Source organism: Anneissia japonica, unplaced genomic scaffold (genome assembly GCF_011630105.1).
Source record: "Anneissia japonica isolate Jap-2015-1 unplaced genomic scaffold, ASM1163010v1 scaffold3293_len478364_cov160, whole genome shotgun sequence".
Lineage (NCBI taxonomy): Eukaryota > Metazoa > Echinodermata > Crinoidea > Comatulida > Comatulidae > Anneissia > Anneissia japonica.
This window is the reverse complement of record NW_022743266.1, coordinates 444,257-469,608: the sequence shown is the minus strand read 5'-3', so window position 1 is coordinate 469,608 and position 25,352 is coordinate 444,257. Positions and strand designations below refer to the sequence as shown.

The 25,352-nt window shown below is 34.8% G+C and overlaps 1 protein-coding gene across 1 annotated transcript in view; it reads left to right on the top strand.

Annotated features, from left to right (window-relative positions):
• The first annotated feature begins 496 nt into the window (after positions 1-496).
• Positions 497-25,352, top strand: part of LOC117119422 — a 28,361-nt gene continuing 3,505 nt past the window's right edge. The window contains exons 1-2 of the mRNA XM_033264243.1: positions 497-817; positions 1,134-1,263. Of these exons, the coding sequence (XP_033120134.1) occupies positions 497-817; positions 1,134-1,263 (451 nt within the window). The remainder of the gene's footprint in view (positions 818-1,133; positions 1,264-25,352) is intronic.

The window sequence follows — 25,352 nt, the reverse complement described above, 5'->3', positions numbered from 1 at the left end:
AGGAAATATAGATGAATGAGTGGATGATGTTTATATGGACGAATGAATGGGTGGATAAATAGATGGCCTGGGCGAGGAAACGGTGTTAATGTCAGACTGTGTATCGTTCATTTATAAAATCTAGAATAATTAAAACCAAAATTGAATTTTCTATTATAAAGTAGATTCTGTAACCATGATTGCTTATCGTGTAATGACTGTACACTTATGGCGAGTTAAACCCCTTTTGCCGAAAATTATTTAAAAACAGTCTGTAACATGAAATGTAAGCATATCAGTGTAAATGCCGATTTGTAGAATTTAAATATATTTTTATTCATTTTCTAATGAACTTCTCTAAATAACAAAATGAACATATGAGAAAATACTCTGTTGAAATTATTGTATACAGCAGGAATAAATATTAAAAATATATTCTGATTTTGAATCTAATATTGATCTAATTTTAGATGGTGTAACTTTTATATCCGCTGATGTTAGTTATAACGATGCCAGCATGGTATGTACTAATCAGTTAGGCGCACTCGCATCGTATGGACAGTTGTACTACGCTTTTCAACCTCGCCTGGACAACTGTAACGAGGGCTGGCTTATCAGTGGAGAGATTGCTTTCACTGAAATTTCGGATGACAAGTGCACCTTGAAATCGCCAGATCAACGAAGCAATGTTATTCCATGTGATTCGTATCATAGTGGATGCTATTGTTATAGAGAATACAATACATCTTTTGAAAATGTTGACTTTTTCCCAAACACCCAGCGAATAGTTAGACTCACAAAGGGCAAGTCAAAGAAGTTGAGTGCCAATGAATCTGTGGTGTGTTGCAGTAACCGTTTCGGTGGCCGACTGGCGACTCCACTTGAGGTTTATAATACTTTTTACTCGCTAGATGTTGATTTTTTGCGTAAAAGGCTGGTATTTAGGATGGTTGGCTGGTAATCCGTGTACTGGATCAAACTCCCCTTCTGAATTCTGGTTATATCCGACAGGAAATGCGATTAAATTGATTGATCCAATGATGAAATACTTTTCCTTTTGTTACATTCCTCTCCCAAACCATAGCATCACCTCCCCAGATCCATTTCCCCCTCACCGAGTAATGAATGTATGTGGTGATTTTGGTTTTCCTCAGAAATATAGCCTTACTTACCAAGAAGCTGAGTTTATGTGCATAGGCTACGGGGGAATATTGGCAAACAGAACACAGGTAGAGAATGCGCAGCGTTTAGGATACGACTGCTGTAGTGCTGGTTGGGTGCAAAGTAGAGAGGTAATTTACCCCATAACACATGAGAGAAGTGTTTGCAACTCCGGCAATGATAACCCTATTAAAGATTGGGGATATAGAAATCGTACCAATAAATATTGTGGTTATTGTTACATGTAGTATAGCTGACCACTCCGTACATAAAGCAGCAGTGGCGCCAGAAATTTTCCGACAAGGGGTCCGACATGTCCGACGGAGGGGTCTGAACCAAGAGCCAAATATAGAGTCTCGGTCAACGGCCCGGAATAACAAAAATCCCTGTTAGGTTTCACGGGGAGAGTTTTTGTGGCTAGGTATGCTCCAAATTGTGCTTTTAGACAACAATATTAGGAATTAGCAATCAAATTTGGATGGGCAATATTATCATTTATCCGATGACCTAGTCGTGGCGTCGGACGACAGGGGGTCGTCCAGGCCTGTCTATGACAAGGTGGAAAATTTGATGTATACTTTTTTACGTTGGTTATTGAAAACTTTCATAGTTAATACAGTCTATACAATGCATTAGGAACACGATTTTTTAAAGACGTGATCGTAATGTAACTTATTATTTAAATGTTAAAAAATAATACACATCTTCTATAACTGTACTCTCACATAAATACATGTTGGCAACAAGTGCTTTCACCTATGAATCTAAAGAAGTATGCGTAAATTTTCTGTGCTTTGTTGATTGCCAACTTTTCTAGAGCGTTATAATGGTTGGTGGATATAATATACTTCTTCCAATTTGTTATTTTTATTGCTTTGGTAAATTGAAACTTAGCCTAAAATGCTTAAAGCCGGGAACTCACCGTGCCCGACGGTCTTCGGTAGACGTGATTTCTACTAATAACGCAACCCCACGACGCGCGCAATGGATCGTTTTTATGGTAATCCGTTTAGCCTACCACCAACAATCAGCAGACGGCGTGGCTTCGTCTAGTGCTCGCAGGAAGCGGGGTTAGAGTAAAGTGCGTTATAAACGTCCGAATCACGGCCAAAATACCGGTACTGATTGGTTAACTATAAAAATGTATTTAGTTATAGAAGTTATATTCGTTACCTACAGTGAGTTTAGTTAGAAGTGATTAACATAAAGTTTGAATAAAATGTATAAGCCTACACTTTGTTCTGCATATTAACTTACACACAGTAAGACATACACTTAATGACATTAAAAGAAGTGTTAGGAAGCCCAAAATCCATAGTATGTCTGACCATGGTCTGACGCAGAAATACCGGAATACAGGTCTCTTATACACATCTAGATGTGTATAAGAGACAGACTGTACTTTTCCCTAAAAACGCCAAAAAAAAGGGGGGAGGGTACGGGGGTCCTCCTCCGGGAAAATTTTGATTCTTAGATGGCGGGAAATGAGCTTTCCAGACTCCTGAGGTGTCTTTTAATGACTTTTAAGTTCTTCAATATTCAAGGTTTTCCCCCTCTTGAAAACGGTGTGGTAAACTTTCTCATTCTTATTACATTAAATAGGCCTATTTATGTGTGTATACGTACATAATAAAAAGAATTGAGTTGCTTACGTATTCTTTTTTCCATAGATGGATAACCCCAAAGAGAAAGGGGGTCCGGGGGTCCTCCCCGGGAAAAATTTCATCACTAGATGGCAGGAAATGAGCTTTCCCGGCTTCTGAGGTGTCTTTTAATGACTTTTAAGTTCTTTAAATTTTAAGGTGTTCCTCCGCTTGAAAAAGGTCAGGTAATAAAATTTCTCATTCTTATTAATGTAAATACTAGTAGCTTACTATGTGTGTATGTACAGTACATAACAGATGTACAAATGGCAAGAAATCAGTTTTCCCGACTTCTGAAGTGTCTTTTAATCAAAATTCTAGGTTTTCCCCTAACGGTCAGGAAATTTTTTCTCATTCTTATTACAGTAAGTAGGCCTATGTGTGTACCGGTACACAGAGAATTGTTTTTTTATTTTATTTTTTTCCCGTTTTTTTTTAAATTTTCAGGACAGGACCCATCTGATCCCCCCTCCCCAGATCCGAAAATGGGATTGGTGTCCTCCATTGGAGGATGTAGTTGTAGATGTTAGTTGTACTACTGTAGTTAAGTTAAAAGCTTTGTAAATCCTGAGCCAACCCCGATATATTGACTCGGAAATACGGGGTTGTTGCCCGCCGGTGTATTGTTTTTACATATTGCAGTTTAGTGATTGTAGCCCAACCTTTTAATTCCTGACCCTGAAACCTACACTCAGAAATAAGAGTTTCGTGCTCTCGGATTATGAAAATTTTGTTACTAAGATAGGCCTACCATCGAAAATCTATCTTTATAGGCCTGAATTATTATAGACTTATGCTTTGGTATTCTTGTATAATATACTCTATTATTGAAATCGAATGGAGAGATTTGTAATACATTTTGTTACAAAGGTATAAAGGAATGGAATGACCTTCCTCATGATATACAAGTTATTGAAAACATAGTAAATTTTCAAATGAAAGTTAAAGGTTTTTATTCTTTAAAATAAGTAAGTTAGTTAAGATGCTGTTATTGTAAATGTAATCGTTTTATTGCGTATTTAATTGATTGAAATAATATTTGTATAATTAATTTAGGTTATTTATATTAGAGTATATGGACCTCAATGGAAATAAGCCCACAAAGCTTTTTGGGTTATTCAGGAAAAGGTTTTTTTTTAAAATATACCTATTTAATTTACATATTTAAGTTTTGTATTCATATTTTGTAGTATTTAAGTTATTTTCCGAATAAATTCAAATCAAATTAAATCAAATCAAATTATAACACACATAGATAGTGGCGTAGCTAGGGGGTCAAGGGGGCACGTGCCCCGGGCGCCGGGTTTGAGGGGGCGCTGAAATGGGAGAATGAGAGTAAAAAAATAAGCACTTTTTAGAAAAACACGACGAAAATGATGAATATTTCCCAGTTAATAATAAGAAACCGAATGTAGTTGTTTTTATTGGCAAAGTTATAGATTGTGATTTCTTTTCAGTCCATTTCAAACGTTTTCTTATCCTATTCAGTAATGACTACATGACTAAAGCTCAACCTGCCTTATCTCAGAGCCACGATGGGAAAAGCGAGACTATCTGCTTTGGCACTACTTAGTACTGAGCGTGATGAAGCAGACAACATTGCTAACTTTGATCATGTTATTAACTTATTTGCACAAAAAAGCACACAAAATTCAATTGCAAGTTCAAACAATATTTGAAATTCAGCAACTTACAAGACACTACTATACGATAAATTTAGAGAATAAGAATACTGTACTAAGATGTACCGTGCGATAAATACAACAGCCTTACAAATTAGGATAATGGTAAAGTTGTATACAAAGTTCCGAACATTGAAATGCAGTTTCAATAGTAAGAAACAAGGATGGCACCAGGGCCCCCTTCGGGGATAGCTGCGCCCAGACCCCCCCCCACTCTTTCGTCGGCAAGAAAACCCATAATTCGTTGGGGAGAAAAACAATTATATGTATTTTGTACATATTAGTAGACTCTAAAATCAATTAAATAAGCCTTTGAAACCCATAAGTTGTCAAACATTTTCTGGGCCTTCGCTTTGATTCGCTCGAATAAATTCGCCTAGTGGAAAACCAGCTTTAAGCGCCCCTCAAAAAGTGTCCGGGTGCTTATTCGCGCGAGTACGATATTTAGTATGCAGTATGTGAGTGGCGTACCACTTCAGTGAGTGCGGTTGATACAAACGCGTTTGTTCTCTAAATATAATGAATTAAAATATATTATTAAATGAATATGTTAATCACTAACATAAATCAATACATGACGAATAAAGTATGTATATACACCATCATAACATTTCATTTATGTACGGTACGGTATTGTACAATCCATTTTTACCATATTATTTATCAGAGGCCTATCGTATCAGCTTTAACATTTTAAGCAATTTATTGACTTATGTTATTCTTTATTTAAATAGGTAATTTACTTTCATTTGTATGCAAAGGTCTTTCTAAAATTATAGTTTAAGACGTAGCAGCATTCAATATTATGTTTTAGATTATGGCAAAACTCGCAGCGTTTGGCCGACTGGGCTTCACAGAATTATTATTTAAATGATACTTCTGGGCGGATCCATATGGGATGATTGTCGTCGACATCCGGACCCTCTACCACCCTTGTTAGAGTACTTTTAGTAAGAAAAAAAAGTGTACAGATAATCTGAATCAGAAGTATTTTTTTCTTCTTTATGGGTGGCGTCGATCATTTATGAGAATAATATTATTGTTGGCTTTAAAAATATGGGAATGTGAAAGACGGTTTCTCTAAGTCATTTAAACTATGTTATTTATACAGGAGTTCTGAGCCCATCCTGCGCTGTATCCGCCCCCAATACATCACAGCACCGGTAATGGAATAAATTATATTAAAAAGTGACCATGTTAATCACTAAAATAAGTCAATACGCGACGAATAAGGAATGTCACATTCATCTACAAATGTTTAGAATGTATGGTATAATCATGGAAATATAAAATTGTATATCTCCATGGTATAATCCGATTTTACTGTATTATTCTTTAGGAATACGGTACCTTACCTGCTTCTCTCAACATTATAATCAAAATTATTGGCAAAGTTCTTTATTTAAAGGGTAATTTGTCTTTCATTTGCAAAGGTCTTTCTAAAATGTGGCAGTATTCAGTATTATGGTTTACAGTGGCAGATTCAAGGTAAGTGGGGGGCCGCCCACTCTCGAATTTTTTTTTTTCAAAATTAAAAAATAAATTGAGAAAAAAGAAATTTCTACTTAAATTTTTAGTCAAGAGTGCCATTTCCGGCCATCTAGAAGTTCCATAATCATACATTTTCTTACTTTAGCCCCAACCATAATGGGCCTGAGGTAGTATAGATCCATCTGTGACAGTGTCTCTCTGTCACAATATTTAGGATATTTCATTCTACTTTGCAGCACTGCTAACTGAATCGTGAACTAATGAATATGCATAGTGGTATGACTCAAGTTAAAACGGTCTGTGAATGGAAATAAGTAACATGAATATTAATGAGGTTAAGGCAAAGTGGCAGTGTATGATTCGTGCATTTAAGTGGAGTGTAAAAGTATGCAAATGTGTTTAAAATGGTTAGTTTAAAGGTATCTAGCCAGGAGTTGAAGATAGAATATCTTAAAGGAAATATGTGGACTGAGGAGTGTCGGTTAAAGGACATATCATTCGAGGCACATTTTAAGATAAAAGTACAAGGCTTATATGTAAAAGCTTAAAGTAATTATACGTGAGTGATAGATGAAGTAAGAGAGCTTCACAGTATCTTTGAATCAAGAAATGAAGTAAAGAATTGACCATGGTCGGAGGAGGTAGAGCCAAGTAGCCTATACTCAAGACTTATGTACCAAATATACTAAAGTGATATTGCAGATTGAGGGGGAAAAGCCCTAGTAGTTAGCAAGACTTAGTAGATGTTCTGTACTTCGATTACACTATTACAGTGATAAAGATTCTGGAAGGTAAAACAACACTTTGTCATTGGATATGCAAAACGAACTTTTATTTAATTAAAACCAGTTGATTTTATATATATATATACCGTATTGTTTCTGTGTCTTATGTCCAGTCAATGTCGTGACACTCTCTGGGCCCCCTCTAATTCGATTTCCTGGATTCGCTACTGGTTTAGAATATTAATCTTGTATGGCAATACATGCAGTATTTGGCCGACTTTGTAGCAGAGCAGAGCCGTAGATAGAGAGAGTTTGGCCAACTTGGCGCATGCACGCCATGTCGTTACCAAACAGCCCAGGCGCATGCGCGCGTATAGCTTTAATGTTTTGTTTTAGTGACAACATGGCCGGTGTAAGTCATGTGATTGCGATCCACATCTTAGAGTTGTAGTTGCTGAATAAAATGGCTACCATACCATGAGTTCGAGTCAGTCTAATTTATTACCGTAAAACAGGTATTTTAGACTTTAAAACAATACACGAGACATTACATGTTGTGTAGGCCTTGGTAAGGAGGTGGCATACAATCCCACCACGAGATGAGTCAGCAAGTCAGTTCTCACCTGATTGCATGCAATGCGGGTGTACTGTATCGTTGATCGTAAGATCTACCAGGGAACAGTGAATATGCCCAAGGTTAATCAGCCACAGGTTGCGGTAGGAAATCATCTAATTCAAATCATATTAGGCCTAAAGCATGTATTATTTATGACGGCGAAGCACGGACTACTTCCTAACAAACTGAGTGTATAATAGGCCTAGGCATATTTATTGAAGCGCCGTTATCGGGATTAGTTTGAAACGCTTTCAGCAACGCAATAAAAAATATGAAAGCAAGTTTAATTTCAACTGCAAATTAAATCACTGGTTTTTTTTGCAACGTAAAGGCATATTACATAGGCCTACTACAATTTCAACTAAGTAGGAAATCTTTTATGGGAATTATGATGGTATTTATTGTACTTTTCCTAATTGACATATTAATTATTCAAATGAGCAATCAGCATATTCACACACCTACCAAAATCAATAGGTTTCGTCTGCTTATTACCATCTTGCATCCTCTCAAGTTTGAAACCAATCGGCCGTACTAAACTTTAGTAATCGTGGTAACAACAATTTGCCGAACAAAGACAACGACAACGCCGACAGCATGAAGAAGAACATGGGTAAAACAATAGCCTATAAAAACTTAGCATTGTAGTTACAGGGATATATGATGAATTATCGTTCTCATTACGCGCAGGTTATATCTAAATTTCAAGGAATTTAGTTTATATACCGACGTGAACAAATTAGCATAATAATGTTGATGTATAATGTTTTACCTTGTTTGTTATTACTAGTCAATAACATGTTTCTAAAAATTATTAGAAATATATTGTTCTCAAAATCATAATTCAGTAACATTTCGTGTCAGATAATTAAAATAAAAGTACAATTTGATACCTAGACCGTGTTTATATTAGTTGTGTGGCGACATTGAACTAGGTATATGGAGTTCATATAATTTTGATTATTCAAAAATAGCTATCTTCTCTGATTTTTCTCACTTCAAGTGATGAAAAACCAAGAGCTGTAAGTCTTTTCTTTGCCCTTAGGTCTGTAAGTTGAGGTGAAAGCTTTGTGGCCCTAATTTGAACTTTTTCAAGAGCAAGAATGTTCATCTGGTAGAGAGGGGACCAAACGTGTACTACGTACTCCATCAGTGGTCTATTGAGTGTTTTATAGAGTGGAATAAACATCTGCTTATCCATGTAAGAAAAATATTTTCTTATCCGACCAATCATGAAGTTAGCCTTGGCAACAATCACTGTTATGTGGGTTGATGGCTTGAGATCTGGAGTAACAATGTTTCCAAGATCACGTTCTTGAGTGACGGGAGATAATTAAGCATTTCCGATAAAATAGGAAAAGTTGGGATTTCTGGAGCCAGCATGCAGCATCTTGCACTTGGTTTCGTTGAACCGTAGTAGCCATTTACTGCTTCAGATTAACAATTTGTCAACATCGTCTTGAAGTATATCGGTATCAATTCTTGAATTTATAGTTCGATATATCTTAGCATCATCAGAAAAAACTTTTCCAGAAATAGTCCTACTCAGTTCTTCAAGTAGGTCATTTACATACTTCAGGAACAGGATCGGTCCAAGAACCGACTTCTGTGGAACTCTAGAAGTAACAGAAACCCAAGATGAGCGGGTACTTTTGACAGAAACACACTGATGACGGTTGGAAGGAAAGTTTGAAATCCATGAATACACTTTTCCACGAATACCAAAAGCAAACATTTTCGACTTGAGACGTTCATGAGGAAGAGAATCAAAATCTTTTGGCAGTCAAGATAAATAACATGAGTTGGAAGCCCATCGTCACGATCGTTGTGCAAATCTTGAAAAAAAAAATCAAGTAATTGAGTTAGGCGTGATCTGCGTGAACGAAACCCATGTTAGAAGGAGCTAAGGAGAGAAAAATCTTTAAGATGATTTACAACAGCATTTCGAATGTCAAGAATCTGACAAACAACAGAGGTAAGACTAATCGGTCTTTAATTTGAATCAACTTTGGAGAGTGATGAGAGTGATGTCAAAACAAGTGGGGATTCGTCTTCTGATGACGAGAATGATGAAGAACATAATTGTGTCAATCATTTTGAATTATTGCAGTTTTTATTCATGTTTACAAAATTGTTATAAGCCAAAAGTAATAGTTCTCATAATTAAGCTGGGTCTCTTTGTTTATCTAACAAAGACACGTTTTATTGCACGGTATAAATAGTACTATTGATTTCTGAAAATTGTCAAATTTTGCATTTTATAAGCCAAAAATAATAAAAACCAAATATTTGATATTCGACAATTTTCGTGTTGGCCATCTTGAATTTCAAAATGGCTGTCATTCTAGCTTTTTAAAACCATGTTTATTAGACTCAGAGAGCCCAATAACATTGATAAGACACCGATTTTCCCATATTTTATCAAGGAGATGTTGAATTATAAAAACAAAATATTTGATTTTCAATGATTTTCATGGCTGCCATCTTGAATTTCAAAATAGCTGTCATTCTAGCTTTTTAAAACCATTTATATTGGACTCAGAGAATTCAGTAACATATTAGACACCAATTTTTTTTCTCTTTCGTGGCGTAACCACCACCTTTATTCAAACAATCAGTACAGTACAGTACAATATTTCCTTCTATATCGATTTTTTTTTCATTACCTTCATGGCATTACCGTTTATTTCTTTTTTATTATATCATTTTTTTAACAACCAATAACGTGTATAATCGAATAAAGGTATTTTGGAACAAAATATAATTTAAATTGTTTAATAGAATAATTTTATTTTTTTTATATCACATTATACGGTATATCATTATAATATAACATACTTTATTTAATATAATCTTCATGAAATGAAAGAATACCATTTTTTTATTTTAAATATATATTATATATACACATATACATTCACACATACCAAGGTAATTCAACAGAAGGACGCACATCTCTGCTCTCGAACATAGCGCGTGCGTACAGTCCTTTGATTTTTACTGTGGCATCGACAATCCGATACTAGTTGCGAGTACAGCCGTCAATTATTAGTCTATGCGTGCCATTCGTTTTATGGTGTTAGTTTTTATTTTATTAATTTTGGGTATGTCTGTTACATCTGATTGTTTTTGACCGCGAACTTGTTAAATGCTTCTATAAACTGCAATTTGATTTGTGAAAATTGACCAAGGAAATGAAAAGTTATAACAATTTAAAATTTACAAATTTTATAAAATGTCATGTTCTTATGTAACATTAATCTGTCATTTTGACAATGTTGGCATAAGGTGCCGAAAACGAACATTTGAGTATATACAGAACACTTATTCATTTTTTCTGCGAAGTGAGTCTCATGAACGACAATTCACCACAATTTTGGTAAAATTGATGTTGAAATGAAGAATATATTTCAGTCTAATGTTAGTGCAAAATATAATTAGGCCTTTGTAATCACCGCATGACGCGTGATTATCATGGCAACTAACACGCGCGTGGGTGAATCGTCACGTACGCTGACGGTTTATGGTCTGGTTGCTATGGTTTTTGTGACGTTCAGCGTGTAGGGACGCACGTGAGCCTAGAACGTCGATGCCAGAGTTATAACCTTTGATGTCCCGAGATGTGCGTCCTTCTGTTTAATTGCCTTGCACATACCCATAAATACAGGCCCATATATATATATATATATGTTTATATATAGGCCTATATATGTATACACATATAGGCCCATATATATGTATACATATACATATATATACATATATACACACACACAGGCCCATACGTCATACACATCACACAAATTTATAAAATTTGATAGTGTGCACAAAACTTAAGAATATACTGTGGTCTACTGTGACAATATTTATTATTTGTTTCTCTCACGTTTGAGAGTGTACAAAGGAAAAATGGACTCAATTCCTATACTTGTCTATTTTCCTATAATACAAAGGTCTACTGGCCTAATAGTTGAATTGAATTTTAAGGAATTTAATCTATGGACCTACAGTAGTAGGCTTATATATATACTGTGCCCGTTGATCGTGCTAATATTCAGGCATACGCCAGCCTAAAAGTGCCTTCACCCCTAATCCGATCCTTCGGACCAGAAAGCCTATCGAAATCAAAACGGATGTATAAAATTATGGCCGAATTCCATCAGCACATCGTAAACGCTTCCATCACGGTTTGGTTCCGATGTGAATGCCGCTAAATAGGCCTATTTTACAAATAAGTAGGCCTTTTTTTTTTCTTGTATGGTTACAAACGTTATTCCATTGTTTCTTTTCATATTTTTTTTAAATATTTTTGATATTAAAATATAAAACTCTTAATTAATTTAATATACTTACAAATATTTTCGATTTAATCCCAATTATTCAAAATTAGTACAATGATAATAATAGACACCAATTTTACCATTTTTCATTGAGGAGAAGTGGAATTGCATACCAAAATATTCGATAGTTTATATGGCCGCCGTCTTAAATTTCAAAATGTCTGCCATCCTGGCTTGTTTAAAACATGTTTATTGAACCCAGGGAGCACAAAAACATTATGATTAGACACTAAATTTACCACTTTTAATCAAGAAGTGGAATTACATACCAATATTTTCAATTGTTATGATGTTTGTATCAGCTATCTTGAATTTCAAAAATGGCTGCCATTCTAACTTTTTGAAACTACGGTATGTTTATTGGACTAAGAGTGCCCAATAACATATACCGTAATTAGACCCAAATTTACAATTTTTTGTAGAGGGGAAGGAGAATTATAGAGAAATATTCTAATTTTGTTCATTTTACAGCGGCCATCATAATTTTTAAAATGGCTGCCATTCTAGGTTTTTGAAACATGTCTCATTGGATTCAATGATACAATATTTAGGAAATCTATCTTTATAGGCCTAAGACTCACACCACTGTCTTCTTGTACAATACTCTACCATTTTGTTAACATGTATATGTTTCTAGAGTAGTTTATCAATATATTTTAACGATCAAATAAAATAACTGGCATTGTATTGGTACAGTTCATGCATGTTTACATTTGTTATATACAAAATACTATATTATTGTAGAAATTTTATGAATTGCAATTTATGGCTAATAAAATGCAATTTATTTTGCATTATTTAGACGTTATGACTTGCTTGTTGTTTGGAAATAAAATGAATTTTAAAATATTTTGTGTCTTTTCTATGCATTTTTTAAAACGAAGAACAATGCATAAATGAAAGTTCAACAACAATACATTATAGGAACCAGATGAATTTTTTTAATGATTTGAAAGTATTATTGTAAAATCAATACCATAACCATTAACGATCTACACGGTCTTTGTGAGCCACGTATATTCTTTAACGTAGGATAGTTTAGTAAAACCTTATGAATTATTCATAATCATCCTTATAGAACGTATTTTCACAGCTTCAATGATCAGCTTCTTTGTGGATCGCGAGGGAAATAGTGTCCGATATTTGTTTTAAATATATAAAAAACGCTCGAATCCGCTCAATTATATAAACCGTAGGGCCAGTGTATACAATGGCTCGTGTGCACTATAAAGAACCCAGTACATTATTCGAGACGAGTGGGGCGATACCCCAGTGTGACAGTACTGGTCCATTAAATCCCCTGTTTAATGGATGGATATGCCACGTAGGACAGTGATTAAGTTCGCTTATTGGCATATCCTTGGCGCTCGTGCCTAAAGAAATGAAATGAAATGGATACAATTGATTTCTTTTAATAAGTTTAGATATTATAGTCAAGATTAGATCGTAAACTTAAGAAATATTTCAATGTAAACATAAAAGAAGTTATTTATTTATCTTATGCAACTTGTTTATTTTTTTTTGTATGTATTTTCTTATGTTAGAATTTTTCAAAATATAATTTTAAAAAATGAAAAAAAAAGATTACTTTTTAGGCCTATGATATTGCATGACGGATTAATCTATAATGGATATGAATCATTTGCATTAAACCTCGTCTATCTTAAAGCAGACTGTAGTGGCTGCGCCAGTGGACCACCACTGTATGGCCATAAGTTGCGAAGTCCTAGCTTCTCAGCATCGATCAAAGTTTCTTAGCTTACATTGTGGAATTTTGATAAACTTTAATTGAACAACTATTTAGTATTGTGTCTGCATACTGACAGTAAATGTATCACTGACTTCAATGTATCAAATCAATAACCTGTTTTATGTTTGCATTGATTCAAATACAAGCCCATACAACGGCTGAATTACGAGGCTGACAGACTTGAAAATAGCGCATTTTAACTGAACAAATATTAAATAGTATAGAATTAAGTTCATTAATTCAAAAAATAATGTTGATGGTACTTGTACTCACATTTGTCAGTGACGCATCACCACTACGCTAGTGGCTTCATCAGACTTGCCACTAGCGTAGTGGTGAAACGTCACTGATAAATGTGAGTAAAAGTACCAGTAACATTATTTTTTTTTGGAATTGAACAAATGAAAGTACAGTAATTCTTATTATTGTGATACACATTCCAAATGAACATTTTCAAAGAATATTAAATATTATTTTGTATTTTCAGACTGACAGTAAGCGTAAATTTATTGAAACTTCAGAATCTACTATCAATCACTTGTTTTATTCTTGCATTGATTCAAATACAAGGCGCATCTAGGTTCCTCACGATGCACAGATCAGCTGATTTCCAAAATACAGTTCGCTTAAATTTTCCGTGTAAGCGCTCTCTTTTATAGCACGACTAACGCTATTTCGAAATTATTTCCTTTATGGAATATGCAAATTTGCCAGTGCTATCACAAACAAACAGCATAAACAATATTCTATTCAATGATACAATATAATAAGCTACCTGCCAACTTCGTTGGCGCCTGTGCGCGAGATTAAAAAAAAAGTATAATATATAGCACCCTCTATGTAAATATCACGAAATACAGTGGCCTTTGTTATTTTATTATTATTATTTTTTAAATTGTATTGTAGTGGTGGAACTGCTATGTTTACAGTCGTCGGTCGGTTTAGCTTTGTTAAAAGAAGTTTATATGGCCTGTATTCACATTTTAATGACAAAATCACTTCTTTTTTAATGAATTTTAGGGTATATTAATCGCCAAATAAATTTTATCTTTTATAATTTTTTTTATGATGCGTTACATAATAAAGCGTAGGCGTGAGACGTAAAAAGAAGTGGATGCTCATGTGTGTGACTTCACGCATTATTTCTGCATTCCTGTTTCATTTGTGCTAAGAAAAAAAACCCAAACAAACAAAGCAGAACAAAAGTCTGTGTTGGAAAACACCGACTGTGATTCGAAAAGTGCCGGTTAATTTCGGACAAGAACCATAAATAATATAATAATCATATACCATCGTGTAAGGATTCAATATTTTGACATTAATTATGTCATCATCACGAATGATGATTTACTTAATTAAACTAAATCCTTCCCGAGCCACTAGGGCTCATAGGGCTGGGGCTTTTCCCCAGTTTCTGTAGTGTGAAGCGGATGAGAGTTGTACTCCCCCCAGACGGGACACTAGTCCGTCGCAGATTAGTCCCCAGCAGTTTGTGGAGACTCGAAACCCCGAATTTACGATTGAAAAGCCCGAACCTGAACCACTGCACCAAACTGCTGAAGTATAATTCAGATTATATGAGCTCTCCCGGAGGCGAAATAGGTTTAGCTTCATTTATTGTATACAGGTCTTGTTACATTCTATCGGGAATACTGTTTTGAAAAAATAATGATATACTATAATGTAGGAGCTAAGACCCAAAAACTGGCCAAACCGTGTCTTTTGTAATAGAGGTATGATACTTTCTGCGTTTAATCTATGAAGAGCGCGAAACGTCTGGGAGTGGTTTAGAGCGCATTTGAGGACAAATGATGAATTTTGATAATAAATCATTAAGCTCATTATGCATGCTGCAAAAATTGGTTTTTATTTAAATGTGATGGAGAAGGTTACCTGGCCAGATGTGACAGTTTTCATGTTATTTCAGGTCAAAAAATGTCAACAACTGAAAAAGAAATGATAAAATGTAATGGTAATGTTTAGCAATATTTTTTTAATGTCCCTAGTTCGAAAATTTAAAAGCCATATTTGTTTTTTAATAACCATAGTTTTTAAAAACATTTTGAGAACTTCACAACATTGACTTCCAGAAATTATACCTCAACGTGCCTTACAATATGCAAATTAGCTTAATTATACACATTAGGTGGGAAATTAGTATATAGTGCCCGGGTATTTCAACCTTTTTGAGCTGATGGCCAATTCTTTCAGACCAACGGTGGGCCGATATAAATTGTCGTTCAATTTATTAGCCTTGGTTTTTCAACATCAACATGATAAGCCTTGTTTTGTAAAAATGAGATGAATGTAGTAGCATGGTTAAAACAAATTGCACCTCATGTTCTCCTACTTTACCACTATTTTTTTTAATAGACACCTCTAGATTTCCGGTAGAAATGCCACTTTGAGACTGTAAAAATAATTTTGTTTACAGCAGAATGACATTCCTCCAAACCTGCTCCCCTGATCTGCCGCTGGCGCCTCCAATGCTTAGACACCGCATCATATCAGCTATCCCACTTAATCCTTTATTCCCCATCAGTTTTTCCCTCTCCATGTTAATACTCTACGCCACGTACAACAGGCCCGTAGCCAGGTCATTTCAAGGGGGGGTTCTCTGGGCGTGGGGTCCAGAGTTGGCACCAGGATTTGCCCGGGGGGGGGGGGGCGAGGCTGTCTCTTATACACATCTAGATGTGTATAAGAGACAGGAACAGGCCATTAAAGAGCATGATTGGCCTAGCATTTAATATACGGTAGCATTTAGCCTAGCTATTCATTTTAGCTACAGCTTGTAATAGCTTATAGGCCTAATAGCAGTCATATAGCCATTCGCTGAGATATTCTATGAATGTAGGCTTGTAATGCAGGCTACAATTTAAAAACGGGTGGGACTCATTGAAAAATTCGAGGGGGTTCGCTAGAAAACAGGGGGGTTCGCTAGAAAAGGGGGGTTCGCCCGAACCATAAAAACCCCCCCTGGCTACGGGCCTGTACAATGAGCTACATTCTTTAGTGGCGTATCCAGTGGGTGCTCGGGTAGACTTGCCACAAGTCTCTAATTTATGGATTTTTCGTAGTACATTAGCGCATTTCGGAAAGCGCCAACAGCGTCAGTTTATGTTGAGAAACTTTTTTGATGAGAATCAGAAAAAGTATACTATGGAACGCCATGTAAATAAATAATATGGAACGCCATTTGTGCCAAAATTGATTTATTCTTAAGCATTTCAACTGATTAAGACAAAGATTAGGGACTGGAACCCAGTCTAGTGCTCAGGGTACCCGAGCACCCCTAGCCTGGGTTCCAGGCCCTAATTTTACTCACTCTTTATTGCACTTAGTGCGCGCCATACCTAATTTAATTGGCGTCCCATATTCGATTTCTTTTTTTTTTCCGAATTATTCCGTCTATCTCTTAAATTAACTTTCTCGTTGGTGGCGCTGTCCAGAATGAGAAAAATAAATAACAAATAAGAGACTTCAGAGGCTTGGAAAAATTAAAGCAATTACTGACTGGGATGGCAAGAATGCTACAGTTTCGCTGTTCAGTCAACAGAACACTCCTTATGTCTTATTAGAAAACTACTGTAGGTGATACTTTCTAATTATGGACTAATAGGAGGACGTGTCATTTACAGTCGATTATTTTTCTAATCACTACGCACTAAAGTGCCGCGGGTAAATAAACAAGCACCACTCTCCGTTCACCGTCCACCATACGGTGGCGGAATCAAGCAGAAAGTCGAAACGGAGCACCACTTCCCCACCGAAATTTTTCAAAATTATAAAACAAATGGAGAAAAACTAAAAATTATATTCAAATTTAAATTGTTAGTCACATGCAGTCCAGCAACTTTAAGGGATTCTTTTGGAATATTAACTTCACCTAGAATCAACGATGCAAACAAATTTGCTCTTCCAGTGTTCTGAATACGTAGTTCATGATTCAGAAACGAATATTATTATATTCCAATTCGTTATAAACATAGATATTATTAAGACCAGCAACCAGTTGCAAACTCGCTTGCAGGCCTCTTTGTATCGTAGTCCCTTTATTATAAAAAAAAAATCGTAATCATACATTTCTTCTCTATATATAATTAGATAAATAGTACATTTGATTAACTCAAGCCTTATCTTTTTTATGACTGTATTTTACCTTTTATAATGACTGTATTGCATACAGCCAACAAATGAGCAATAAAATCATCACTTTAATTGCTTGATTCTTATATTCTAGATTTAGAACGTTATCTTTTAATCAAAATTGGAACGATAGTATTAATTGGGTAATTAGTACATTTGATTAACTTAACAAGTCTTTTAGTGTATTCACCTTTATTATTTATTTCCTATCAAATAGCAAATGAACTCATCCCCTTATAAAACCAACAAATCGACAATAAGATCATCACTCTAATTGCTTGATTCTTATTTTCTAGATTTAATACGTTAGCTTTTAATCAAAATTGGAACGATAACATTTTCTATGTATATTTTGATAATAATAAATTTTATTAACTTAACAAGTCTTTCCGTGTTTTTACCTTTTATATTTATTTCCTATCAAACGGCAAATGAACTCATCCAATGATAAAGCCAACAATGTTTAATAGCTGGATTCTTATTTTCTAGATTAGTACGTTGGCTTTTAATCAAAATTGGAACGATGAAATGTTTCTCACTTTAATTAAAAAACGCAAAATAATGTGTAGATACTTTTAGACTAAAGTACAATCTATGGCAATTCAGCACGTCTTTTACGGTTTTTATTTTATTTTCCGCAAGTTACGAGATAGCAATGTCTTTTCTATTGTGCAGTGACTAATTCAAGAGGGACCAGCCGCATCCCCTCCCCCAATTTGTTAAAAGTAAAGATAAAAAAAAATATATTAAAATATACTCAGTACGTCTTTCACGGTTTTTATTTTATTTTAAATTTTCCGCAAATTTCTATCGTGCAGTGGCGGATTCAAGGGGACACGGTAGCCCCCCTCCCCACCCTTAAACTTTTCAAAATTAAAGAAAAACAAAATTATATTATTATACTCAGCAACATTTTTTTATGATTATTATTTTGTTATTATTTTCCGGAAATTACATAATAATAATAATGTTTTTAATATTGTGCAGTGGCGGATTCAAGGGGGCCGAACCACCCCCCCCCCCCTCGCTATTTTTTTTTCAAGATTAAAGAAAAAGAAAATTATGTCATTTCAAGTCATTTTGAAAGCATTTTAATTTAGTGCCATTTCCGAACATCTAGAGGTGCCATAATCATAATTTTCTTACCTCAGCCCCAATCATGGTGGGGCTCAGGTGGTTTACACCCTCGATATGTGAATGTCCCTCCCCGGGCCCCCTCTATATCAAATTCCTAGGTTCGCCACATATGACGTTTATTTAACTTAATCTTGTATCCAAGTGACCAATACCAGCTTTATATTTATTAAACATTTCTGATGAGAAATCACAATATAACTCGACTTGTAGTTTTCTTTGATTGATTTTAGCGGAATAAAGATGATTACCAGAAATCCTGTCGTTTGATGATGACACCACTCACATCAATCCAATCACATTTAAAGTTCAAACTTAGGTCACAATTAAAAAGTTATACTTTCATTCGTTTTTGTTGACTCAGTTTGTTATATATAAACAATTTAAAAAGGTAATTTAAGTTCCATTTCCGGGCTGAATATGGAACCTCAGCACCAAGAATGGTGGCATTGACATGGTCCGTGCTCTCTCTTTCAGCACCCCCTCTGGACAAGCTAATACTCTTGTTAACAATGCGAGAGTATGTTTTCATGTTTCTATTAACTGAAAATCTTTTCTGTAAGTACTAAAAATTGGCCGGAAAATGATTGATTTTTTTAGCAATGTGGTGCGCGGGCCGGATCAATGTTTTTGGTGGGGCCAGAGTTATCCAGCGGGCCGGGCGTTGATTACCGGAATAGGGCATCCGTCTATTGAAGTATTTTTTTTCCAAAGTATTCAGTATGCATGTTTCAATTTCTTCCAATGAGATATATTTTTTTTTTGAAAATGACATAACATTTGACACATATTATAAACCTCCTAGAACCGTTGACCTTTAACCTCCTCCAAGACGTTTACTCTCCCACTGTTTTTGCTGTTCGCATGCCTCTTAGATTAAACGCTCAAAATGTCATGCTTCTCTCTCACAAAGTGCACAGTTACCAATTTTTACGTCACTCCTATATTCGAAGTTAAAACAAGAAAAATTATATCATTTGTAGGCGATAAGGGGTAATGTTTTGTTGTTACATTTGTGGGCGATGATCGTTTTTACATTTGTGGGTTCCGTTTGTTACAGAATATAGAGTACACTTACAGTAATGTATTACATGTTGTAAAAACTTAACATTAGGAATTAGTCATTTGTGAAACAAATAGGCTATGTAAAGTGTTATATTGAACAGTGGCGAATTCTAGGGGAGAACAGTCAGCACTGGCCCCCAACCTCTTTTTTTCAAAATTATAACAGATGAAGAAAAACAGACAAAACTTTATTCAACGTTTAATCTGAGAGTGCCATTTCCGGCCGTCTAGAGGTGTCATAATCTTTCCTCATCCCACCTCAGCCGCTGTCGGGCTCTGAGGTGGCTGGACACATTCCATTTGCGCAAGACCCTCCCTGGGTTCCCTTTATTTTGACTTCCAGGACCCGCCGCACTTGGAGTATCATTTCCGGGCTATTAAAGAATGGTCATTTCTATCCATAGGGGGAAAAGTGACGGTTTAGTCGAGGAATACCCATATCAAGGATACCCACCCCTCATGATAAATAATTCATTGGGATCGTGGAAGCAATCTGGACTTCGACTTCGTTCGGAAATCAGTGGCAGATTCAAAGGTGGTGAAGGTGGAGTCGGGCCCCCTTAAATTGATCTTTTTTTAATGGAGGTATAAATACAATTTTATTAAAATTTTCAGTCTGAGAGTGCAATTTTCGGCCATAGGTGCCATAATCACAAATGTTCCTACCTCAGCCCCACCCATGTGGGACTGAGGTGGAAATCCTCGGTTTGGAATTTTGAATTCCTGGATCCACCACAAGTACGGTACCTCCCTGGGCCCCCTGTATTTGAATTCTTGGATCCGCCACTGGAAATTACAACAATTATGAAGTCATACTATACAGTCAAGTCAATAAATACTATTATAAGAACTAATAAAATTCACCAAACTTCATAAAATATCCGTAGACCCCCCACCAAGAACCCTTGCCGGCCCTATTTACCAGCCTAGAACCCTGTTTACCAGCCTAGATGCTCGCTTCGCTCGCATACTGGACCTTAAATGAAATCCCCCTCTACATTCATGGCAACACTGATACTGATCTATAACTTTTTATTTCATTTGTTTCACCACCCTTGAATTAGGTTGGGGAGACCGGGGTCAGTTGTTGCAGGGGTAGATTGTTACAGTGGTCTTTTCCCCAAATAGGAAAAGTAGAGGGAGGTATAACCGGTGTGATATTATAGGGCGCTGTAAGATCCATCACCGCCGGCCGTAGCGTGACGATCCGAATGCCTGACAGGAAATGTAAGCAAAATGTTTGTTTTTATACCCCAAAAGTAAATTTTTCATGACAAACCGTTTCTGTAATAGTTTTCCCTCATGTAGATGGATAAAGAAAGTTTATATATTTATGTGAAGCATGGCCATTACCTAACACTTTCATAGGCCATTACCACACATTTCTGCCTACAGGCAGAACTATCTGTGTTTCAATATAAAAATAGCACGTGGGGTAAGTTGTTACGGGTAAGTTGTTACTGTAACAAGGATGGTCACATAGCGAGTGTACCGAAGGAGGCGCACTTTATACGTGCGATCATTGTAAAGAAGAAGAAATGGACATTTCTTATTGACTGTTTTGTTGAGTAGCTATAAATACATTATAGTGCGGTCTTACAGTTAACCATAAGACTAGAATAATAATGCTGTCTCTTTTATACACTTTAAAGCATGTTTGTTTGCATATTTTAAACATTTTATCTAGTTTGTACAATGTAACAACTTGGTGTAACAATATACCCCGGACCAGGGGTAATTTGTTACAGTTGACAGTATGACAGTTGTAATTGCTTAGTTTTATAACCAATATACTGTTCTTGCATTAGAATAAAAATGGTGTGTTTGTCTCATTCAATTACGTACTTAAGGAACAATATGTAAATTTTGTAACAACTGACCCCGGTCTCCCCTACAGTGTTCTTGCTATTTTTAGTTTAGTTTGGGAACGTTCATGAGTGATACATTTATCATATGGGACATTGGTTTGGCTAGAATATCCGAGTATGGTTTTATGTATTTTGCACTTAGTCTTATGCCATCATATCCCGTTGCTTTACTGGTATCTAATTTATTAATGTAAGTCTTAATCTCCTCTTTCGAAATCTCTTTCAAAAACATCGAGTTACGTTGATTGGCGGATAAAAACGATTTTGCAGATATATCGTGTCGCCCTCTATGTTCTATCTCTAGCTAATTGCTCACTAATATTATTGAAAAGAGTATTCCCTTCTGCTTTTTCTAGTTTTTGTTTCATTTGAAATTTTTGCAAGAATAGGCCTGCCAATTACATTATTGATAGTTTTCCATGTATTTTTCATATTGTCTTTGTGCTTGTCAAATTCACTTTCATAATAGTCTTTTCTAGTTTTGTCAGTCTGTTTCTAAACTTGACGTCTTTTATCCTGTTAGTGGAGGGGGGGGGGAGGGTAGGATTTTTCCTGTATTTACTATAAAACCTGTCTTTCGTTTCGATTGACTTTGCTATGCCTTCAGTATCCCAAGGGCTTCAATTTTTATTTGTCTTTATTTTACTGCTTTAATAGGGAAACATTGATTATTTAAAGCGACTGATATGTGCAGGAAGTTATGTGCCATTTGCATCAAAGCTTGCCAAGACCTCATGCCATTATTGTTGTTCTAGCTGTGTTCTATACCGCCGTTTATTGTTTTCTGTGTTTTCACGTTGTAGATATGTTTTGCTATGATTTTCGTTCGTTCGTTGAAACGATTTATCAATACAAAAGAGTACTGATCATTATAGTTTGAAGCATTATAGATTTGGGATCTATATATTATACCAGATATTTTTGTTTACCTTTGATTTCCGTTTCAATAAACAACGATTTGGCGGTGAGCAAGAACGAAAGGTGTGTTAGCCATGTTTCTGTAAATTCGATAACAGAAAATTCATAATTTAGTGAATAGATAAGTTGACTGATAATAATCATTTTAGACCATAATCTGGCAGTTAAGACAGAGAAGAGAAATATAATGTGTGTCATTTAAGTTTACGGTATGCGTTTGAAAATTCGTTAGCGTGGTAATATTTCGTTGCATTATAAATAACTGAATCATCATCATTGTCAATTTGAATCATTTGTTAATGTGAATTATTATTGGCTATATGTATATATACATATATATGTATATATATAAATATGTATGTATACATATATAGATACATATATATGTATATATATATATATATATATATATATATATATATATATATATATATGTATGTATATAATATGTGTGGGTGTGGGTGTGTGTGTTTATGTGCAAGTTTCCATTACATTTAATAAACATTATATTATTTCATTCCTAATGCCACTAATTACAAACTGATGCCTCTGTGTAAATAAATATATTTCACCACTATCATGGAAGTGCCCCTACTTTCCTCTTCATGATTGATTTACAAAAATGTAATACTTTCATTCCTTTTTATTGTGCGAGCTCTTTAAATATTGGTTAATTCGAGCAAATGTATGTTTTTAGGCAATATAATTATTCGGGGCTATGACCATTGTGTGATTTTATGTTAATGATTTCAAAAGGCTTCTTGAGATCATGTTCATTGTGTAAGTGAACTAATCAAAATTAATCTAAAAGCATTTCGTGCTTTCTATTGTGTTTATTTTGCAGCTCTGAGGCAACATAATTTTTTGTTTGTATTTTGATATTTGATTAGCACACACCTGGCCACGACGGATCAAACGTAAAGAACTTAAGAAGTGGATTGGAAACACAAACTGTGTTACTATGTATCTCTTTGCAAAGTTAGTCGTCGTTGTGTCAGTTCTTACTGATAACATTTCTATTACAAGTTCAGCCCAATACTTTGTTGTATCCGACCATACCATGCATGGGTGGATTTATGAACTGGAGAACATTAATCGTGTTCAGTGTTTGTTGGCATGTTATAACAAAATCTACTGTTGGTCTGTAAACTACAGTCGCCGGGATCGACTGTGTCAAATTAACAAGCTAATACGGAAAGATTCACCCACAGGGTATTTTCAAAATATCTCTTCATTTAAATACATAGAAAAGGTAAGGAAATATTTTTGTGATGGCGTTTGCCGTGCTTGTGAAATGTCCGTTACCGTATATGTTGAATTTTATATTAATCCTTGTGTATAGTCCTCCTTTGGTAATCGAATATCTATTCCTTCAAAGAATTTCTCGATCAGAAAACTCAGCTCCAAAAGTTTTCCGTGAAATATAACCAAGAAAACGAATATGATTTATTACGTCTCTCCCTGATAATTAAAAAGTGTGAAACCCTGAATATATTTTTCAAGTCTAGAAATTATTTGTTATATCTATCATTCGATGCTCTATCTACTGTTATATATTTCTACTTTTGTTGTGAATACGGGGCTACCATTTTTACAATTTACAGTATTTCTTGTTGTGCATCACCCTGCTATACAGACCTTATTTTCTAACGTCATCAAAAGTCTTTATTACTGCATTATATCATGTTTCGTTTGTAACTAAACACCTATAGGCCTAGTCTGGTTTTTAATGTGCCGGTTAATATCAGATAAGAACCATAAATAATAATGTCTTCGGCCTAGATACTATGTCCGTTTATCTTCAGCTAGTAAACATAATGAGAGTATGAATCTGTACCTTCCTCATCTAGGTTTTGAATAATTGGTTCCGGAACCGTGAGTATTATGTCTTTGTATTATGTCTTTCTTCATTATCACCTGCTATCTATCTATCTATCTATCTATCTATCTATCTATCTATCTCTGTCTGTCTGTCTGTCTGTCTGTCTGTCTGTCTGTCTGTCTGTCTGTCTGTCTGTCTGTCTGTCTGTCTGTCGGTCGGTCTGTCTGTCAATATATATATATATATACATATATAAATATATATAGGGCCTATATATATAGGGCCTATATATATTTATATATATATATATATATATATATTTATATATTTTGTAGAAAATATGTTGTGCACGAGCAATATCCTAAATACTAATATAGTAGTACTGGCATGTATTGGGTGAATTTTATTTGCCGTTTATTTCATATCTGTATATCAAATAATAATTATTATAAAGTAAAATTTAAATATTGATAAATAACTATGATTGTGTGCTTGTCTTAATTATGTTTTAAATAAATATACCTAGTGAAGTGCATTATAAAGTAAAATTTAAATACCCTGATAAAAAATTACTACATGATTTTGTGCTAGTTTTTATTATGTTAATATACTTATTATAGAATTGCATTATAAAGTGAAATTTCAATATTGACAAAGAACTATGAATGTATGCTGGTCTTAATGATGGTTTTAAAATAAATAGACTTATTGGAATGCAAGTTTTTGTATGTGTTGTATCTGTACTGTACTAACAATATCCATGGCACTTTCAGAATTGGAATTATTTATTGCCTAAATCTATTTCTTCTTAATACCTGTCTCTTATACACATCTAGATGTGTATAAGAGACAGAATACAATCTGCTTAGGTTGTATTTATTTAAGTACAGTATTAAATACAATTTAATAATAACTGAATTTATCGTTATTACATAAAATTTTAAGTATTATAGTACATGTAAAAATTAATAATACTGTACAACTTATGGTAAGAATATAAATACAGTAT